This window comes from Melanerpes formicivorus, unplaced genomic scaffold (assembly GCF_026170545.1).
Source record: "Melanerpes formicivorus ecotype bairdi unplaced genomic scaffold, bMelFor1.0.p_v2 SCAF_12, whole genome shotgun sequence".
Classification (NCBI taxonomy): Eukaryota; Metazoa; Chordata; class Aves; order Piciformes; family Picidae; genus Melanerpes; species Melanerpes formicivorus.
In genome coordinates this window covers 11,884,826-11,903,258 of record NW_027142364.1, presented here as the reverse complement: position 1 = coordinate 11,903,258, position 18,433 = coordinate 11,884,826, and the positions used below count along the sequence as shown (strand labels likewise).

General features: G+C 43.4%; 1 protein-coding gene across 2 annotated transcripts in view; it reads left to right on the top strand.

The window, feature by feature from the left end:
• Positions 1-3,052: 3,052 nt before the first annotated feature.
• Positions 3,053-18,433, top strand: part of PPP2R3A (protein phosphatase 2 regulatory subunit B''alpha) — a 54,111-nt gene continuing 38,730 nt past the window's right edge. For both annotated transcript variants that reach the window (XM_068145379.1, XM_068145380.1), the window contains exons 1-2: positions 3,053-3,138; positions 15,626-18,086. In XM_068145379.1, the coding sequence (XP_068001480.1) occupies positions 16,080-18,086 (2,007 nt within the window). In that variant the 5' untranslated portion in view covers positions 3,053-3,138; positions 15,626-16,079. The remainder of the gene's footprint in view (positions 3,139-15,625; positions 18,087-18,433) is intronic.

Here is an 18,433-nt window from a genome sequence, read left to right as displayed (position 1 = left end):
CACTTTATTCTGACATTTGTGCTTTGGGCTCACAAAAAACGTACCAACCCTACAATGCTCTGGTCCTGGCAGTCCAGCATCAAGCCAGCATATTTTTAGCTTAGTCAAGCATGACTCCTTCTAACTTCTAACAACACCAGGAACAGTCAGTGGCTTTACCAATAGTATATGAGGCAGGGTGAGAAATTGTGTCTCTCCTTCTACTTACAGGCTGTCAGCCTCTGTTTTTCAGAGAGCACCAGCGTCTCCTCACTTTGAAGGGCAGTGAATTGGATCATAGTGTGGTATAGGTGTCACATAATAAAATCACTCTGGACTTTTTCCACTATTTGTTGGTAATTTTTAACAGTCTTGAGGGATTGAACAAAATAGTAAAACATTAACTTGCTGCTACATATCCTGTAATCATGAAACTAAGTAGACATTCCTGTTCCCCTCCAGTAGCAAGTATTACATAATGGCCTCTCTTTTGATACCAAGAAAACATAAATGTTCTCTAATATGTTTCATAATTACACAATCTGAAGTCACTGTGTGTTCTTTGGGGCTCTAGTCCAAGCCCTGCTGAAGTGGAGGGCACAGATCATCTGGTTTTCATCCCCACAGGTCTTCAGAGTACAAGAACATGCTAAAGTGTCCCTAGGTGCACTTGACTCTTCCACTGGTCTTGCTGAGACTTAACACAGATTTAGTGTGAGAACTTGGTCAGTCCAGTGCATCTTTTGGGAAGGTTTTCCAGCTCCTCTGGGGAACAACAGCAGTGCTTCATATTTGCCACTTCTCAGACTTCCTGAAAGGAAGTGTGTGAAAGACAGAAAATGTACCTGAGTCTCTGGAATATATTGCCTTACCCAAGATACATCATCTTGGGGGCTTCCTGAGACTGCCAGAAGATGCTTTTCCTGTCTACCCAAATTCATCCCCAGTCAGGAAAAGCAGGCTGATACTGCAGTTGTACTTTCTGACTTTGTTAGCTTGGGCTCATATCTCCTACTCCATATGCCACTTGTTTCAAAAGTGAACCAGTGTAAAGTTTGTAAGGCGTTTGAGTTCTTTTGTTGGGTTTTGATTTTGTTTTTTTTGGTGGGTGGGTTGGTTGGTTGGCTTTGGTTGGGTTTTTTTTGTTGTAGCATTTTAGTACTTGTACACTATTTATTATAAATCTTGTTGTCCCTAATTTAACTCTGGGTATTCACTCAGAAAAACTGCTCTGAATTTTCCACAGCAGTCAGACCACAAATGGAAATAGCCATGCTACTATTTACAGGGTAAGTAGTAGCAAGTTAATGCTTAACTATGGTATTGTAATTTTGTCCAGTCCTTTCAAAACCATTCAAAAAACCCCATGCAACTGAGGTGCAGCTCCCTTCCCCCACCACAGGACTAGCACAGTTTTGGCTATGGATTGGGCTTTGCAGTCACATTCTCTTCCCTTGGTGTGCTCATGTGTATTTCTTGTCTGGATATCCTACAGCAGAGGGCCTGCACTTCTCTGAAGTGACTGAACGCACATCCTGCCCTGCAAAGGAACTGAAGCCGGGAAGCAAAGAGTCCTGAGAAACCAGCTCAGATCAGTGGATTGTTTGGGTGGGAGGTATTTGCCCTTTTGGCTGTTGCCTGCTTGAGCTGACTTGTAATATGTTTGTTTGGTTTTGGTTTATTTGTGTTGTTTGTTGGTTTTGGGGGATTTATTGTTGTTGTTTGTTTGGGGGGGGTGGTGTTTGGTGTGGTTTTGGTGGTTTTTGGTTTTTTTTTCCCCTGAACTAACTGTGGTGATTTACAGCCACAATTTTTTTCCTGAGAAAAATTAGGAAGGATTAAAGATATCCTAAGGGGCTGCAGATAACAGGGTTGCTTCCCTCATCTCTGAGGGATATTAAGAGGGAGAAGATATCTTTTAGAAGATGCCAAAAGATTTCTAGCACACTTTGAGGATGCTAAAATGAAGAGGAACTGCAAAAGAGAGGCATCAGTAGCTGACTTTTGACATATGATAGCTGAAGAGGGAAGTAGGTACAAGGAGAAGAGTGGTGGAGAACAGTTACATGTTTCTGAAAGAAAGGGAGGTTAACTAGAGATGCAAGACACGTATCTGATGTGTTCCAAAATGAGATTTTGAATTCTGTAATCCATGAGTGAGCATGGGGTTGCAGGTTGGTGTGCACGTGTGTGACTGAAGGAAGAGGATCAGGAAGAGGATCCCACAACCAAACCAGAGTTCAAAGCTCCCTTGAAAAAGACCCCATAAGGCTGGCCTAAATATCCCAAGGCTTACCTGCAACAACGTTTGGTACCTTTGAGCACATCCTCCTCCAGTGGGGGCTGCACACAGTCTGCAGTGCAGCAAAACACGCTGTCAAATGGAAGGCCCACTCGGGGCCTCACCACTGAGGCACAACAGTCACGTTCCCCTTCCAGCTGTACTTGGCTCTTTGCCCCTCAACTTTCACCTTTTCATGGAGACACCTATCACGCTATTTTGCTGGAAGACACCTTGAGCCAAAGGGAGCTGAAAACTCACCGAAACCAAGAGATGGAGCAACTGTAGTGCTGACTTTTTCCAGCAGCTGAGACAAAACTAAAACCATCGTCCTGGTGATCTCTAGGGCCCGAGCCGGGCGGCAAGAGAGGGACGGGACGGACACAGGGCTGGGACGAAGGGCCGGCGAGCGGTGAGCAACGGGAGGGACGCGGGCTGAGACGAGGGGCCGGTGGTTAGTGAGGGACGCGGGGCTGAGACGACGGCCGAGCGACTGGGGGAAACGCGGGGCTGAGACGAGGTGGCGGTGAGGGACGGGAGGGAAGCCAGGCTTTGGCGAGAGGCTGCCTGCTCCTGACGGCGGGACCGGCGGCAATGACGCGAGGGAGGGGCGCAGCGCGTGCACGCGCGCGGGGGACGTTCTCCCCCTCCTCCTCCCCTCAGCCCGGTCAGCGCCATTCCGTTGCCGCCGCCCCTTCAACAGTCGGGCTTCGACCTGTGCTCACGGGGCCGCTCGCCTGTCCGCCCGCTCTCTCTCTCGCCGCGCCTCCGGGGCGGAGCCCCCTGCCGTGCGGAAGGGGCCGGCCGAGGCGGGCAGCAGATCGCGCCCGGCGGCGGGAGCGGCGGTGCCGGTATGGGACGGAACGACGCTCCGGCGGGTAGGTGCGGTAAAGAGCGGTGGGGCGACATGACGGGGGGAGCGCCGCGGCAGCGCCTGTGGGGCCTGGAGGAGGGGTGGTCCTGGGGCCGCCGGAGGGAGAGCGGGTGTGGACGCGGAGGGGCGGTGGGGTTGGGGCTGAGTAGCCGTCGGCTCTCTCTGGCCGGGCTATAACGGTTGTTCCCCTCGTGATCCGGCGACGGGGCACAGGTGCCGGGTGGGCCCAGAGGTGGCTAGTGTCGGTGTGATGTCGGCCGGTGGTGACCCACCCCGGCACGGCATGTCGCGGGGTCGCGGTGCCGGCGCTGACAGGGTTCGGGAGGTGCTGTGGGCTCGAGCGGCCCGGCCCGGCGGAAGCGGTGCGCAGTGCTGGGGGCCGCCGGCTCGCCGTGGGGAGCGGCTGGGCATTTCGGAGAGGGCGTTAGGGCAAGGCGGTGTGAGCCACGGTTGTGGGAAGCAGTGATTGAATGGAGTTACCGAGTAATAGAGAGGGCGGGGAGGGAGGAAACAACTCTCGCCTCGCTCGCGTTTAAGTTGTGAAAAGCAGTACGAAGCGGTGTTGGGGAGGCCGACGCTCTGAATTGTCTGCACAGTTCTGACGGAGTGCTGAGAGGCATAACGGCTTTTGAGCACAGTGATCTGGGTGTAGTTTCCAATTCAGGATGGCCCGGAGTTGTGGTGGTTGTAAAGTGGGAGGGTAACACCTCTATTTAAACTCTTCTTTTTGTGTGTGTGTGAACGCTTGCCACTTGTCCCGGGACCCTGGGTAGCTGAACGTTCAGTCTTCCGTGCAGCTGCTAATACTTTGTCACGAAAGTCGGATTTTTACTTTTTCCAGAAGTATTTCTTCATGAGCATGAAAGGGAACAGCTTTGCAAGACTCCTTTGTTCATAGGCAGACAAATCCAAGATTAGGTTGCGTGTAAACTTGTAAAACGGAATAACTAATGGAATGATTTATGGAAAGACATACTCCTACTGGGGTAATTCTGTCTGAAGGTTGTCAGACTGCACTGGTCTCAAGTAATGTAAATATTTTTTAAGTCCTGGACTAATTTTATTACTTCTGTTATTCACACTAAAGAAGGAAGCCCCGGAAGATGTGCTGTTCTATGCCACTCATCTTTCCTGTAACAGCAGACAAGCAGTGCAAAGGGTAGAATTGGAGACCAGAGGCAGGTATTCCCCAAGCTGTTTGCTACTAAACTGCTTCCTAAATGGCTGGGTGTATTTTTCTTGTGATGGCCTCATGGCTTTACCATGATTTTGTGGTAATAAATTATCTCACATTATCATCAGTTAATACATTTTCCAAGCAGTTGCTTAAAATAGCCATCTCCTCTCTTGATTTTTAAAAAAAAATGTATTTATTTATTTGTGAATCTCTCACACTTGTTAGGTCTGCTCTCGCAGGTTGTCTAGGGGGAGGTGATTATCATGACAGCTTTGAGGAAATCTGTGTGTTTAATGCCTGCCTAATGGATTCTGAGAAGAATTAAGGGACACTGGTGGGATGTTTGTTTTTCCAGTATTTATACATTTGGAAATGGTAGTGTTGTGTGGCTACATTTAATTTCATATGAAGTAAAAGAGGAAGTTCCTGATGGCATATACCTAGTTTCCATTACCTAGACCTTTGCAACTACTGTCATGTGTCGTATTACTTTGTACTTGTAATTTGCAGAGGTGCAGTGTTAAAGGTAGCTATGGGCTACGTGCCTCAAGTTAAAGTTGATCAATGTGTGACTGCTGAATACTGCAGAGATTCACAGGTAAAGCATCAGTTCTGGTTCCTTTGGCTGCAGCCTGTGGAGCAGGTGATGAACATTGTGGCTTGGTTGGTTCATAAATCTCTGTAGTGGAGCCCTGGAGCACTGCTGATAGCCCTAGAGATGTAAATATGATGATGCACAGTGGAATTTGTGTGGAGTTATTTTTTTCTTTAAGAACCTTTCTCCCTTCTTCCTGCAGGCACTTCTCCTACCTTGAATTACACAGGAAAGCTGTCTTCAAACAGTAATTCTGAACCTGGTTATCTCTTGGTTGAATACAGAGGCTGCTCTGTAGGCTTGCCTCATGTCCTTTGTATAAATGTTTTCCAATGCTGGTTCTGCTTTAATGTTTTATTTAAATGATTGCAGTAGTTCTTCCCCACAAGACTGGGTTTTCCCCTACTAGGCAGAATCGAATTCTTTCTGAAGACCAAATTAGATCTTGTGCTCCAATTCTGACAGAAACTGGTCAGAAAAGCAGAATCGGAGGAGGAAGGGAATTTTCTGATGTATAATCAAGGTAGTTAAGTGCTATCTTTAAGAACTGGTTTAATGTGTGTTATGGAACAAGCTTCTTCAACCGGACTTCACTGTTGTATTTACTCTGTTGCTTATCTGGACCTGATTTGTGGAATTTCTGATGTAAAGGCCGGCACAAGTGAGCCGGTGCTGTGCTTTGACCGTCTGAAACCCCTGGTAATGTCACAGCCTTTGAAAAATCAGGCCTTGAGCACCAAAAACTACTGTGTTCTATTTGCCACAATTCTTGCATGGTAAAATGAGGATACTAGTGGAAAATAGGTTGTGTTAAAGTAGCATGTAAATACTGGTGGAGAAATGAGTAATTTTAATTGCAGCATAGTGTATGAGTAGGACGCAGGAAGCAATACTTGAGGGCATGCATAACAAGCAAGCTTGTTAAAAATGACTGCTCATTTTAATGAGTATTGAGGTTCATGAAGGTGACCATTGCTGTCCACTAAGAATAAGGGAATTTTTACATTTACCTGGTTGTCTGTTTCTTTTATCAGTTTGTTTCTAACTTGTTTCTGTTTAAGTACACAGGGAAAAGGAAGAGAAATTAATGGAAGGGGGTTTGTGGGTGGGTGGGTTGGTTGGTTTGTTTTGCTTGGGTTTTGTTTGTTTGGTTTGGTTTTTAAAATTCCAGGATGGTAAAAATGCAGGGGAAATAACTTCCTCTTACTGGGATGTCAGGCTAAAACACCCTTATTTTTCCTTGGTAGAGGAAAGGGGATAGAAAAGTTGTGCTCCCTTTAAATTATATGCTGCTTTGATCACATTGCTCCATGCCTCTGGTGTGGTTTACCAAAGTCATAAGCAGTAAGTGCTGTAGCAGTGCCAAAAGCCCTGAATGCTAGGACATGCTGCACCTTTTGGCATAATTTGTTACATTTCCACAGCTGCTCCTCTTCAGAGTGTGAGATGGAGGCTGGCAGGAACAGGCTTGTGGAAGGTATGACTGGTGGAAATTACTTCTTACTCCTTGCTTACTCCTGTGGTTATGCCTCAGTGGAGAGGGTGGGAGGGCAGCACGATATTGGAGTATTTCTCCCCAGCTTGGCATTTCACCATTCTCATTGCTGACCTATGGAAGAGCTGCAGTTCTCCAGCTGGGGCCAGGTACCTGAGGCAACCCTGCAGAAAGTGACTGTCACTTTAGATCAAAAGGACTTTACAAAAAAAGTGTACAAGAAAATACATTACTAAAGAGAAATGCAATACTGATAAAACACAAAAATCAGATAGAACAGCAATGAGAAGTATATGAGCTCTGAATAGGTGGGCAATCAGTGAAACTAAACCCAATAATTTTGTTGCTAAATGAAAAAAATTACTTCACTCTGCAGATGGCTAGCAGAACACTAGTCTGCTGCAGGAGAAATTTTACCCAACTTTAAAGTAAGTCTCCAAGATTGTTTTGGACAATCTGTAGATTGTAAGCTCAGTATCAAAAGAAGGTTAATGACCAAGGCAATGCCATTTTGGACACATGTCTTCCTTTGCAACTTCAACACTGTAATAAAATCATTTCATGTTGTGTAAAGTAGTTCAATACTTCTAATACTTAATTATCTGAATGTGGGGGGAAATAAATATCTTTTGCTAATATGCAATGATCCCTTTCCATATAAGGTTATAAACAGTCAAGAGAAGTTACATAATCAAGCTGGCTTTCTGATCTCTGCTCTGAACTTTGCTAATTATGTGCTTTTGAAGCTCATTCACTTTCTGTGTTTTCTATTGGTCACCTTATTTTCTGCCTGCTTGACAAAGCTCAGTTAGGCTTATGCTTCCTACAATTACTTTATTCTGTTTTGTGTTTGGGGCCTGCTAAATGAGATAAGATTAAATGGTAGGTCTATGCAGACATGGGCTTGGAACAATAATTTGTTGCCAAATTATTCATACTTAACACATTGGTGTTATGTGGAAAAATTGTGTGAGCTTTTACTCTCTTACTGTCTCATTTGTATAACTGGAAACCAGTCTCAAGGGACACAAATTCCTGTCTGGTCAGTTTTAGTTCCAAGTGTCTGTGCAAAGGGAAAGTTTAAGAAAGGTATTTCAGAAAAGTTGAAAAAGTTGAAAGCTTTCTTGCTATCATTAACTATCCTCCTTCCCAGCCAATAGCCAGAGTGACAAACTTTGCAAAGCCCATACATTGGCTCTCCACAGTGAAGCTTCTACTGTAGTTGTGTTCCTGGACCCTGCATGCTGATGATCGTGGAGGGTACAGGAGCAGGGGAGTATCAGATAACTCTGTCACTTAACCTGAAGGAGTTGCACTGAATAATACTGCATTCACTAACTAAAAGTCAGCATTCTAGAACAATAGTTTAGGGTCAAGAGCCAGGTTTAATTTTGCAAAAACAATGTAGACTATTGTTACTGATTCTAGCCCAAGTTTTCTTGAGTGTTGGGCTTTCTTAACACTTCTGCTGCAAACATGGAAGGATTTTATTTAAGTTAGTGTTGGGGTCGACTTGGGTTTTTTTAGGGTAAATCCACTGAGACAGATTTCCTAATGTAAAACCTAACTTTTCCAAATCCATACAAGCTGCACAGCAATATTTATCAATTCTCAAGGTCATGTCTACTTGGAAGCTTGCCTTGATAAGTACTCCTGTGGCAGTGACCTTCATGGTTTACTGCAAGAATGCTCAAGTCCAGCATTACTCTGAAACTATTTGACAAGAAGACACAAGACAAGTGAGTATTCTGCTGTTTCTGGATTTTCCAGAGAGCTTGACAAAATTCTTTGTTAATGCTTCTTAAAGGAAATGACCTGGAGTAAGCAAGAGTGTAACTTTTTGAGTAATACTTGGTTAAAGTGTGGGAAGAACTGTCAGCATTTCTAGTGAAGAGTAATTTCTTGGGGAACCTGTGTTCAGGCTTGTGTGGCTCAGCACAGTTATAAATTACCTGGATGTGAGGCTGAGTAATGAAGTGACAGTATATGCTGAAAATCACAGCACTAGGGTAGCAGAAACAAAAGGTGTCTGAAGTTGCAAATGTTTCTCACAGTACTTGGTTGGAGGCAACTGTTTGGACATGATGGTCTTGAAGGTCTCTTCCAACCTGGTCTGGTCTGTTCTGTTCATGCCAGTGGATACAAAATAATACACATGTGGAGGAAGGACAAAGTAACTGTGTCTATGCAGTGATGAGCTCTTAAGAATTTGTCATTCCAGAAAGAGATCTTTTAAGTAATGTGGATAAAGCACTGTGAAACTCTCTCAGCAGCTGTCCAAAAAAAAGGAGGGGTTATGATAGCAATCTGCAACCATGAGAGTATGAAACAGTTATTCTCTCTTTTGTTTCCTGAACATGGCAAGAATTAGAGGGAGTCAAGAAGTGCCCAAGGTGGTAACTTTTGACAGGAGAGATACTAAAATACGACCCCTTGATTGCCTAGAACCTTTCTAGGTCCATAACATTCTTTGAGACATTTCACAGGTTCACCACCTGTGTGCTTGTTTAAACCTGCTTCCTGATTGCACCTAATCCTTGTGTTGGAAGGGGAGGTGAGCAGTCGGACGTTCTCTACCTTCCCAATGCAGTTCATGATTTTGTAAGAGATTATCATATTCTTCCAAAGTTACCTCTCTTCCAGTCTGAAATGCTTGGTCCTGCTCAGTCATTCTTCACAGACAAACTATTCAAGATCTTTGGGTCATTATTATCCTACGTTTTTCCTGAGACTGTATGAAAATTGTGGTCTCCAAGGGTGAACACCTTCCTCTTTCTTGGAGCATTCTATCAGTAGGTCCCTTGACATTTTACAAAGGATGATAGTATCATTGTTTCTTCTTGAAAGATAGGTAGTAATAGTAACAGAATGTCTGAATTAACCCAAGTGGTTATGAGAGCAGACATGTGGGAATATATTATCTGGAAATAGTGAGGTTTGGAAGAGGAAAGTGCTACACAGTGAGAATCTATATTAATTTTTGAAAGACAGTTTACAAAAAAAAATGTCTGAATGTGGTTCTCATCGGTTCGGGGTATTGTGCAGAATTTGGGCTCCTGCATCTTGGAATTGTGGGCCTGAACCAGAAGAGGTTATGAGAGAAGCAGTGAAAATAAGCCAAGGTATAAAATGGCTTCTTATAAAGGAACAACTGATTAAGTGAGGACTAATAATCTCAGATGGCAGGGGGGTGATGTGGAATCCTGTAAATTCAGGAATGCCATGAACAATGTGCATATGGGTCTAGTTTGTGTCTTCTGTTGAATCTGGGCCATGCCCAAGCACACAGGAGGGAAATCCTGTGAGTGTTACGAAGTACACAGATACCGCAGCCACAATTATGATCGGCTGAAAATGGTTGGAGGCTGGGAGAATACTCCTAGGACATGTCGTCTGTCTCCTTCTAATACTCTACCAGGAGCACTGGCATATAGCCACTGTCAGTGACAGATGCAGTTGTCCTGTGTTTTTACCTCTGAATGAGGGGATTCATCTGATATAACTTTACCTCAAAATTAGGTTGTCTCATAAGCTCAGTGGGGTGATTTTCTTTTTGAAGTGCCTGCCTCTCTGCATTGCCTACAGGGAGTACCTAACACTTAATTTCAAAGTAGATAGTTTAAATCAGATGAATCCCACCTCTTATGTTTTTGTAAGAAGAATAAAAAACAGCAGACAGAATTCAGAAAATGACTGTAGCAGTGACTTTGAAGACTCTCTTCCAGACTGGTGATTCTGGAAAAGGCTAAGTAGTAAGGGTTTTTTTAGCTTAAGAAAGCCTGCTACCTGTTTTCTGGAACTTCATGTTGAGCATACTCAACTCATGAGCATACTCATGAAGAAACAGGCTTTGGTTCAAATAGGGGTTTGCAGTTTGACTAGGCCAGGTGTTCTGACCTGGGTTATCACAGTATGTTAGAGGTTTGAAGGGACCTGTCTGCACAGGAATGCATCTGGGTGGGTTTTGAATGTCTCCAGAGGAGGAGTCTCCACAACCTCTCTGGGCAGCCTGTTCCAGTGCTCCATCACCCTCATCGTAAAGAAGTTTCTCCTCATGTTGATGTGAAATTATCTTTGTTCAAATTTGAACCCCTTGTTTCTTGTCTTATTACTGTGCACCACCGAAAAGAGCTTGGCCCCTTCTACTTGACACCCACCCCTCAGATATTTATACACATTGATGAGGGAAGTCAGGATTTATAGCCATCACAGCTCGCTGCACTCTTTAAAGAATGAAGTAGCTTAGTGATAAAACCTTTTAAAACTAAACTCAGGATGCCTTGGCAGTGTAAGTGGTACAATCACCTCTGACCCTGAAACTCTACAGGTGCAATTGTTTCTTTCACTGTAGCTGAAATGGCTGCATGTGTGTCATGAGGATTGATATCTTACTGCTCCTGTCGTTCCCCTCTAAGCATTATGTACGTAGAAGTCCTTCTGGATTACATGCTGCTGTTTAGGACACCAAAATATTATAAGTTGTAAATACATAAGAAACACAAAACAAAGGACCAGCTCAAATGGTTAATTTTTGGGTTTGGTGTTTTTTTTTTTCCTTCTGAACGTCTTTGCTATAGAAGGGAAAGTTACTCTCCTTAGTCTTTTATTCAGAGTATTTTGGAAGGTAAATTGTGCAAGTGTTAATGACTTGTAAATCAGTTCCTTTGAGATGGGGCTCAAAATAATTTATGTAGATTGCTCTTTGTATCATTCCTGCTGAATTCAGCAATGGATTTGTTGCAATAATTTCTTCCAACAGCTACTCCTGATGTGACCATTATTGATGTAGCATCTGGTGATGTTTTTAATACTAGAATTTCAAAGACTTTTTCAGTGATTGCTGAATGCTGTGTAACATTCTAAGTGGTCACATGAACCCTGTTGTCTTGACCATTGGAGCAGTGACCAGTTGGCTGTGTGGTCAGAGAGCCTTTGGATTTTGTGAGCCATGGCTCAGTTTCAGCTCCTTTATGAGCTGCAGAACAGCTCTCTTAACTGAGTCATCTCATCTGTTTTGATCTCCATCCTCAGAGTGTTTGTGCTGTGGGTTTTTTTTTTATTTTATTTGCTGTGTTCTGACTTGAGACAGATAGTAAGAAAAGTAATGATATATCTCAGGGCCCAGTGGGCCTTGACCATTATCCAGTGAGGTCTAAACGTAAAGAATTTGAGTAGAAGACAAGTATTGTTTCCCCTATTATTTGAGAAAGTACCAGAGATTGGCTGAAAGGTGTGCTTTGCAAGAAAACATTGCTTTGTTATTTGTCTGCTTGTATCTTAAATAATTTTTTTCCCAAATCTGCTTTGTTCAGTAAATTACAAGCAAAAATCAAGCATTTCTAAATAAGAGGATGCAGTTACATGCTGCTTTTTGGTACCATAAGCTTGTCTAAGAGGGTAAGACTTGGCACCAGATTATTTAGCTAGGATGATACTTTTTGATGATACATTGACGAGTGTCCAAATGACAAAACTGTTCTGTCTGTCTCTGTGTTCCTTTTCCAAGAATACCAAGTTGCAGTGCTTTTCCTACCACCTCTTACACACTTGCATAGCCATGCCTGTGCTGTGTGCTGGTGGAGAAAGGCCTTGGCTACTCCCTACTGCATGTTTTGGTGGTTTCTAACCTCTGATAACTAAAAACATTGGTGCTAGTGCTGGAGATAAAAGTTCAAGATTTTTTGCCAGATTTGAGACTTTCAGAAGCAGTAGAGGCCTGTCCCATAGCTTTTAGACTTCAATCTGGAAGTAAGTCAAGTGCTGGCTGACAGTCCCCTCCTAACAGATTGTCATGCTTCATTATTTAACTCCAGCATAATCTTTGCATGAATAGAATTTCTTGTGTGTCTTATAGAATACCCTTTTATGTCATTAGTATCAGCAATAATTTTTTCCTTTGGAAAGTGATTCATGTCATCTTGCAGATAGGAAGGACATAAAGCATTATTCTGCAAGTGCACAAGCAATGCTATTCATTCACGGTTTATATTGTGAAGCTGATCCTGTATCCTCAGGGTTGGAGTTGTTTTCGTGGCAGCAGTTCTAATTACGGAATCTTTCTACAGTGTGTCTGAACTGGGGCCTGTTCTGGAGTCAGAACTGGAATGAAGTGGCAGGCGGAAAAAAAGCGAAGTATGAATATTTCTTAACGCATTCAGTCTTTCCATGGTGGCTGTTCGTAAATAGTAGGTTTTAGTCACCAAAATAAAGGCACCACAAAAAGCCCATTCAAGCTAAGCTGGAGACTAGGTTCCCAGATCTGACAACCGGAACACTCTTCTCTTGGATTTTATCTTGACTAGGTTTACATGATGGGTCATGTTTGATTTATCATTGTACAACAAAGCTGCAAGCTGATCATGTGCCCCTTGGTTAAGACAGAGGAAAAATGGTCGTCTTCTATTTGTGCTGCCTAAACAGTCTTTGGTTTGTTTTTTGTCTTGTATAGCTGGAACCAAGTACTCCAGCACCTTGAATAACCTTAACATGTTTTTGAAGACAGTGATAATAAAGCAGCTAGTAAATAATCACAGAGAAGACATTAGTCAATTTAGATGAGAAGAGGATATCTAAGTTTTGATATTGATTTCTTTGCTTTCCTTCTCTGACCCAGCAGTAAAAGATGCCAATGACGGAGGCAGGAGGTAGTGATCTTGCGTTAGCCTTGGCAAGTTTGTCTGGATTATGTCGATGTGTGATGAGATATTATGGGCAAATTGGAAAGAGATTAGAGAGTGCAGCAAATGTGGCTGGGGGGCTACCTTATGCAAAAGCACAAGGGGCTGACAGTAACATGGCTGGGGCATTAAAAATTATTTGGGGAGTATGACATGGAGGTGGTGGGAAGAGGTCTTTTATTTGCTGTAGCTGAAAATACAAACTTGAACTACAAATGTCAGATTAGTTTGGGAATTTAGGAGAACTTCTCATTGAAGAACTCATGGAGGAGCCTTACAGATGCAAAAAGCTGATGAAGGTGGCTTAAAGATTGGCTAAACTGACAGTCCCAGTGGAAGGGACACTTCTGCAGGGAGATGATTGCCTTTGGAGTGATATAAGAGAAGGAGACAGCCTAATACATTATTTCTCTAATTAAGAAATAACTTAATCTTAGGTATAAACCCAGACTGCTGCTCTTTACTGTTAAAAGGATGACTGATCTCTCTCTTGGCTGTGCATGACAGAGGGAGGAAGGAGCTCTGAGGAAGAAAGTCCTGTGTGTTTTCAGAAGCAATATAATTTCTTCAGTAAATCTGCTGACTTGCTTCACATTCTCTAACTTTTATTTCAGTAAATGCCAGAAAACTTGTTCATAGTTACTGGTGGCTCAGAATTGGAAAAGCAGCAGACCTCTTACTCTGGATGTGTTAGGCACTCTCAGGGAGTCTGTGGATCATTAGACATTTTGGAAGCACAAGAGCATGGGTTTTCCTGTCTGAACAAAGCCCATTAAGTCCTAAAAGATTAAGAGGTTGGGGAGCTAATTGTACTTTAACTGTGGCTCAGATTCAGCAGAGCATTTAGCACACCTCGTAGTGAAGTCTGAGAGTCAGTGGCTGGAGGGTGTGGAGTCATGTTACCTAGGTTTGTGCTTATACCTGATAGTAGCAGCACCCCGGGGTTTAAAAACGGTTCTGTATACACCTTTTAGCCCCTGGCAGCCTGACTCACTGTGGCACACCTCATACCTCTGATGATCCCCCCCCACCTCCCATGCCTATGGGGCTTTGAGGCAGTGCCAAGGAGTGTAGAGGAGAGCAGGACAGGCACAGAAGCGTATGGAGGAGCTTGCCCTGGTGCAAGATGCGGCTTGGCCTGTGGCATTTGATGGGCAGGTGGCAGCCTGTTACAGATACCAGCAGGGCAGTTGGAGCAGTTAGTTCTTCACCTTGACTGCAATCATCCCAATGCTTGATGTAACCCAAAGAACAAATCAAGAAGGTTTCTTTACTCTGTGCTGTTCTACCCAATGGCACTGAGCAGACACAACACAAACAGTTCTATCAAGTACTCTGAAATGGCTGCTTCTCAATTTTAATTTAAGGCTTTTAAATATGTCAGATATGAATGTTCAGCAGTCTTCTGCTATCCCCAGTCCTTAATTTCAACATTGCCAAACTCCAAGGTACTTCTCTGTTGTGTGAGCTAAGATAGATGGGATGTAACATGCAGAAGGGCAATCCTTTCATCAGATGAAGGTGTGGCCTTTCACGTAGTGTTAGATGTTTACCTTTGAAACAACAATATAAACCCGTGCTGTAGTGTGACTTAACTGTGATATAGTCATGTCTTGTGAAATGGATTTCTGTGTGCACAGGAATAAAGTGTGCCAAGCATTTAATTGGTATGTTTTGTCTTGATTATTGAAGTACTAAAGATGAAGTGATGTCTAAAATTTAAGACCCATAAACCTGGGATTTCCTACACTTTCCTAACAAAGTTAAGCAGCTTTTCTTTTCCTGGTGCAGTTGTGACCACGATGATATGAAAAGCAGTTGCAGATAGGTATGCTAAGTGTAAAACACTCAGTTCCTGGTTTTTGCAGGCTTAGCCTTTATACAAATGTTACTTTCTGCTCTTGATGTCTACACCAGCAGGTCTATTTTACAAAATCTGCTGCTATTTATGGGTTGTAAGAGTGACAAACAGTTATTCCTCCTTAGACCGTTTTGCCATAGTCTCAGAGGTGAAAGGCTAATGGAAGCCAATGTGGCCTTTCCTAAAGGCCACGCATTCTTAGAGGCATTCATCTACTTTGCTCCAAGATGGTTGCAGCTTTTTATAATCCAGGGTTTGGTAATCCTGAAAGTACTTTTCCTTATTGCTCTTTGGTGTATCTTTAGTGTCTGGGAAAGCGAGAGTCAGAATTTCACAAGATGATCAAAACATTTTGCTCCATTAGAGTGAAAGGTAATGCTTTGTTCAGTCTGAGCAGGGGGGAAAAAGGCAAGTCTGGAAGAAAAAAAAAGATGAGTGGTTAAAATAGAGTTGTTAAAATGGCAACATGCAGACAGCCTGTGTATAAATATAGGCTAGCTCCTCAGCAGTGTTCTTATATGGTAGATCTGAGTGAAGGAAAAATATCAGCCTACTCTTACTCTCTGCAAGCATGAGTGTTGGTTGTTACAGTCTGGTGCCATATGTTAGGTAGTAGACAAGACTGCTTATTACATTAAAGTTCTAATGATTCTTACTTGTTTTTTCTTTTTTCTTTCCTGTCCCAGGGTCCTACCTTACCAGTGTGAGAGGGGAATTGCACAAGCATACTGTGGATTTTTTGTTTGTACATGCTGCTTGATTATCTATCTTTTATTGACTCACTCAAAAAGAGAGAAGGAGGATCAAACAAAAATCATTGTCTTTTCACTTCTGCCTGAGAGTTGTCTGAATTTTCTAACACCTGCTGGGGAACCTACCTGGACCTTTACAAATGGAGCAGCTTGTGCTGCATCAGCAAAACTTTCTGCATGGAGTACAAGAATAAAGTGGCTTTAAGACAAACCGTATGCAAGTCGTGTTGATTGTTGTGACTGTGCCACTCCAGACTTCAATAGGACTTTCCAAGGCAGCAGTTTCTCATGTAGTTTGAGTGTTTTCAACTGACATTTGAATGATTTTATTAAATCTGGTGTGGCTGTCGAAAGTAGGGAGGGGTGTGAATTTTTTCTTGTTAAATTCATGGTGGGTTTTGAAGCCTTGCTTCCAAGTGTGAGCTGTGCTATGGCAGCAACCTACAGGCTTATGGTTACTTCTGTGAACTGCTACAGCAGTGTGGTGGTAGACCAGCACTTTCAGCACACTGTGCATTACTGCACAGGCACTTGCCAAGTGTTTAAGCAAGGACTTACATGCATAGTTGCACACCACAGTGTCTGTGCAGAGCTTGGTGTCCAAGATGCCAACCTAGACCATAGAAGTCCTGTTCCTGAAAATGGACTTGCATTGCCTGGAAATGAGGATTATCCACAAATTCTCCCAAGTAATCCGAGAATCAAAAAGGGCTCTTCAGTGCAAGCCTCCAGCAGTTTAAAAGACATTACTGGTGAAGCAATAAACCTTGCCAGTGGTAAAATAAAGGAATTCTCCTTTGAAAAACTCAAAAACTCTTCCAGTCATGTGGCCTACAGAAAGGGAAGGAAAGTTCGGTCAGAATCATTCAGCAGGAGGTCATTTGATTTTGACATGATTTATGGGCACTTCAACAATGATGAGAACTGCCCTCCATGTGGCTTTATGCAGAGTCCCTCACCTGTGGAAAAATGGCAGGAGAGCAATGATGGGCCAGAAGTCACCGTGAATCCCATGATTCCCTTCTCACCTCATTTCTTCTCTGAAGAAAACTTCATTGCCCAGATTTTGGAAAAACACGCGCTAGATGGTTCTTCTGGTGGAGATATTAAAGTGTGCTTGGACATCTTGCTCAAGTGCTCAGAGGATCTGAAAAAGTGCACAGACATAATAAAGCATTGCATCAAAAAGAAGTCTGCAGACAGTGTTAGTGGAGGGAACAGCAGTGATCCCCTGGCTAATTCAGAAATCTATATGAATCTGATGACAAGATTTTCTTCCTACCTGAAGAAGCTACCCTTTGAGCTCAAGCCACCAGGAAACAAGGAAGCTGGTGACTTGGCAGAACTGGTTAACTGTTTTCATGGCTTGCAACAAACTCCTTTTCTCCCAGTATTTGGAGATGAGCAGCCACCTAGGTATGAAGATATTATTCAGCTGCCATCCTCAAGTGCAGCTCCCCTGGGACTACCAGGTGATCAGTGTGAGGCGACAAGCACCTCTCAGTCAATCCAAACAAGTACTGTGAGCTTTACCTCAAACTCCCTCCACAGTGTCCCACAGGAGAACAGTGTGAGAGCTGTGAAAGATGCTTCTGCTCTACCTCAGTTACCAGCCACAAGCCCTTCTGACTGCACATCTTCCACTGAGACTCTGTACATTGAGGAGGAGTCAGATGGGGAAAGAACATTAGGAAAAAAAAAGAAGGCAGAGCGGCAGAAAGGAGGCTGGGAGAGCCTAGAGCGCAGCTACCAGCTAGCTGCTAGTTCAGATCTAACTGCCAATGCTAAAGCAGAACATGACAGAGTGGGAGATGCTGAGCTCTCCCATGCTTCTGAGAAAATTACTCCTTTAAAAACAGTTTCAGATTCTGTACTGCGTGGTTCCCAAGCCAATGTCTCCAAAGGAGAGCAGATGGGTAGTAAGATAGACAAGGAGGAGATAGACAAACTGCTGCTGGACTTGGAGTGCTTCTCTCAGAAAATGGAGAGTACTTTGAGGGAACCTCCTCTAAAGGAGAATGAACCTGCCTCTTTGCAGGTGGCTGGCTGGCATGGTAGGCAGGTACTACCTCAGGCTCTTGAACCCAAAAGTAAACCCACTGACCCCACTTCCCCTTTGTCAAAAATCATGGAAATCAATGGTCACAAAATGGAAGAGGACGATAAAGCCCTTTTACTGCGTATCCTGGAAAGCATTGAGGACTTTGCCCAGGAACTGGTGGAATTCCGGACAGGCAAGGGAAGCTTGTCCAAAGAGAGGGAAGTGATGCAGATTCTTCAGGAAACTTTAACAACTCCTTCACAGTCCCTCCTTGCAGGGCAAAAAAGCTATACTGGGGCTGCCTCCAGAGACTCTGTTCCAGCTTCAATTCAGCAGGCCCCAGAAGTGATTAAGGTAAGAGAACCAAACCTTTGCTGGGGTAGCAAGTAAAATAAATCTGAGAAAATGTGGGAAAAAATTAATTTACATCTGCTAAGTGATTCATTGTGCTTTGGATGCTGCAGCATGGAATGACATGATCAGCCTGGTAGAAATGTAGCATTTGTATACAAGCAACAACTAAAAAGGAAACTAAAACCTCTAAACAGACAAAATGTATCTTGATGTATAGTTTCACTTTTGAGCTTGCTCCTATCCTACTGATGTTTCTGCAGGCTGTTTGCTTGTACCTTAAATAGGTGTCCTGTATAACTGAGGGTAGAAACACATTTTCATCTAACTACTTTATTACTGGGTGTAGG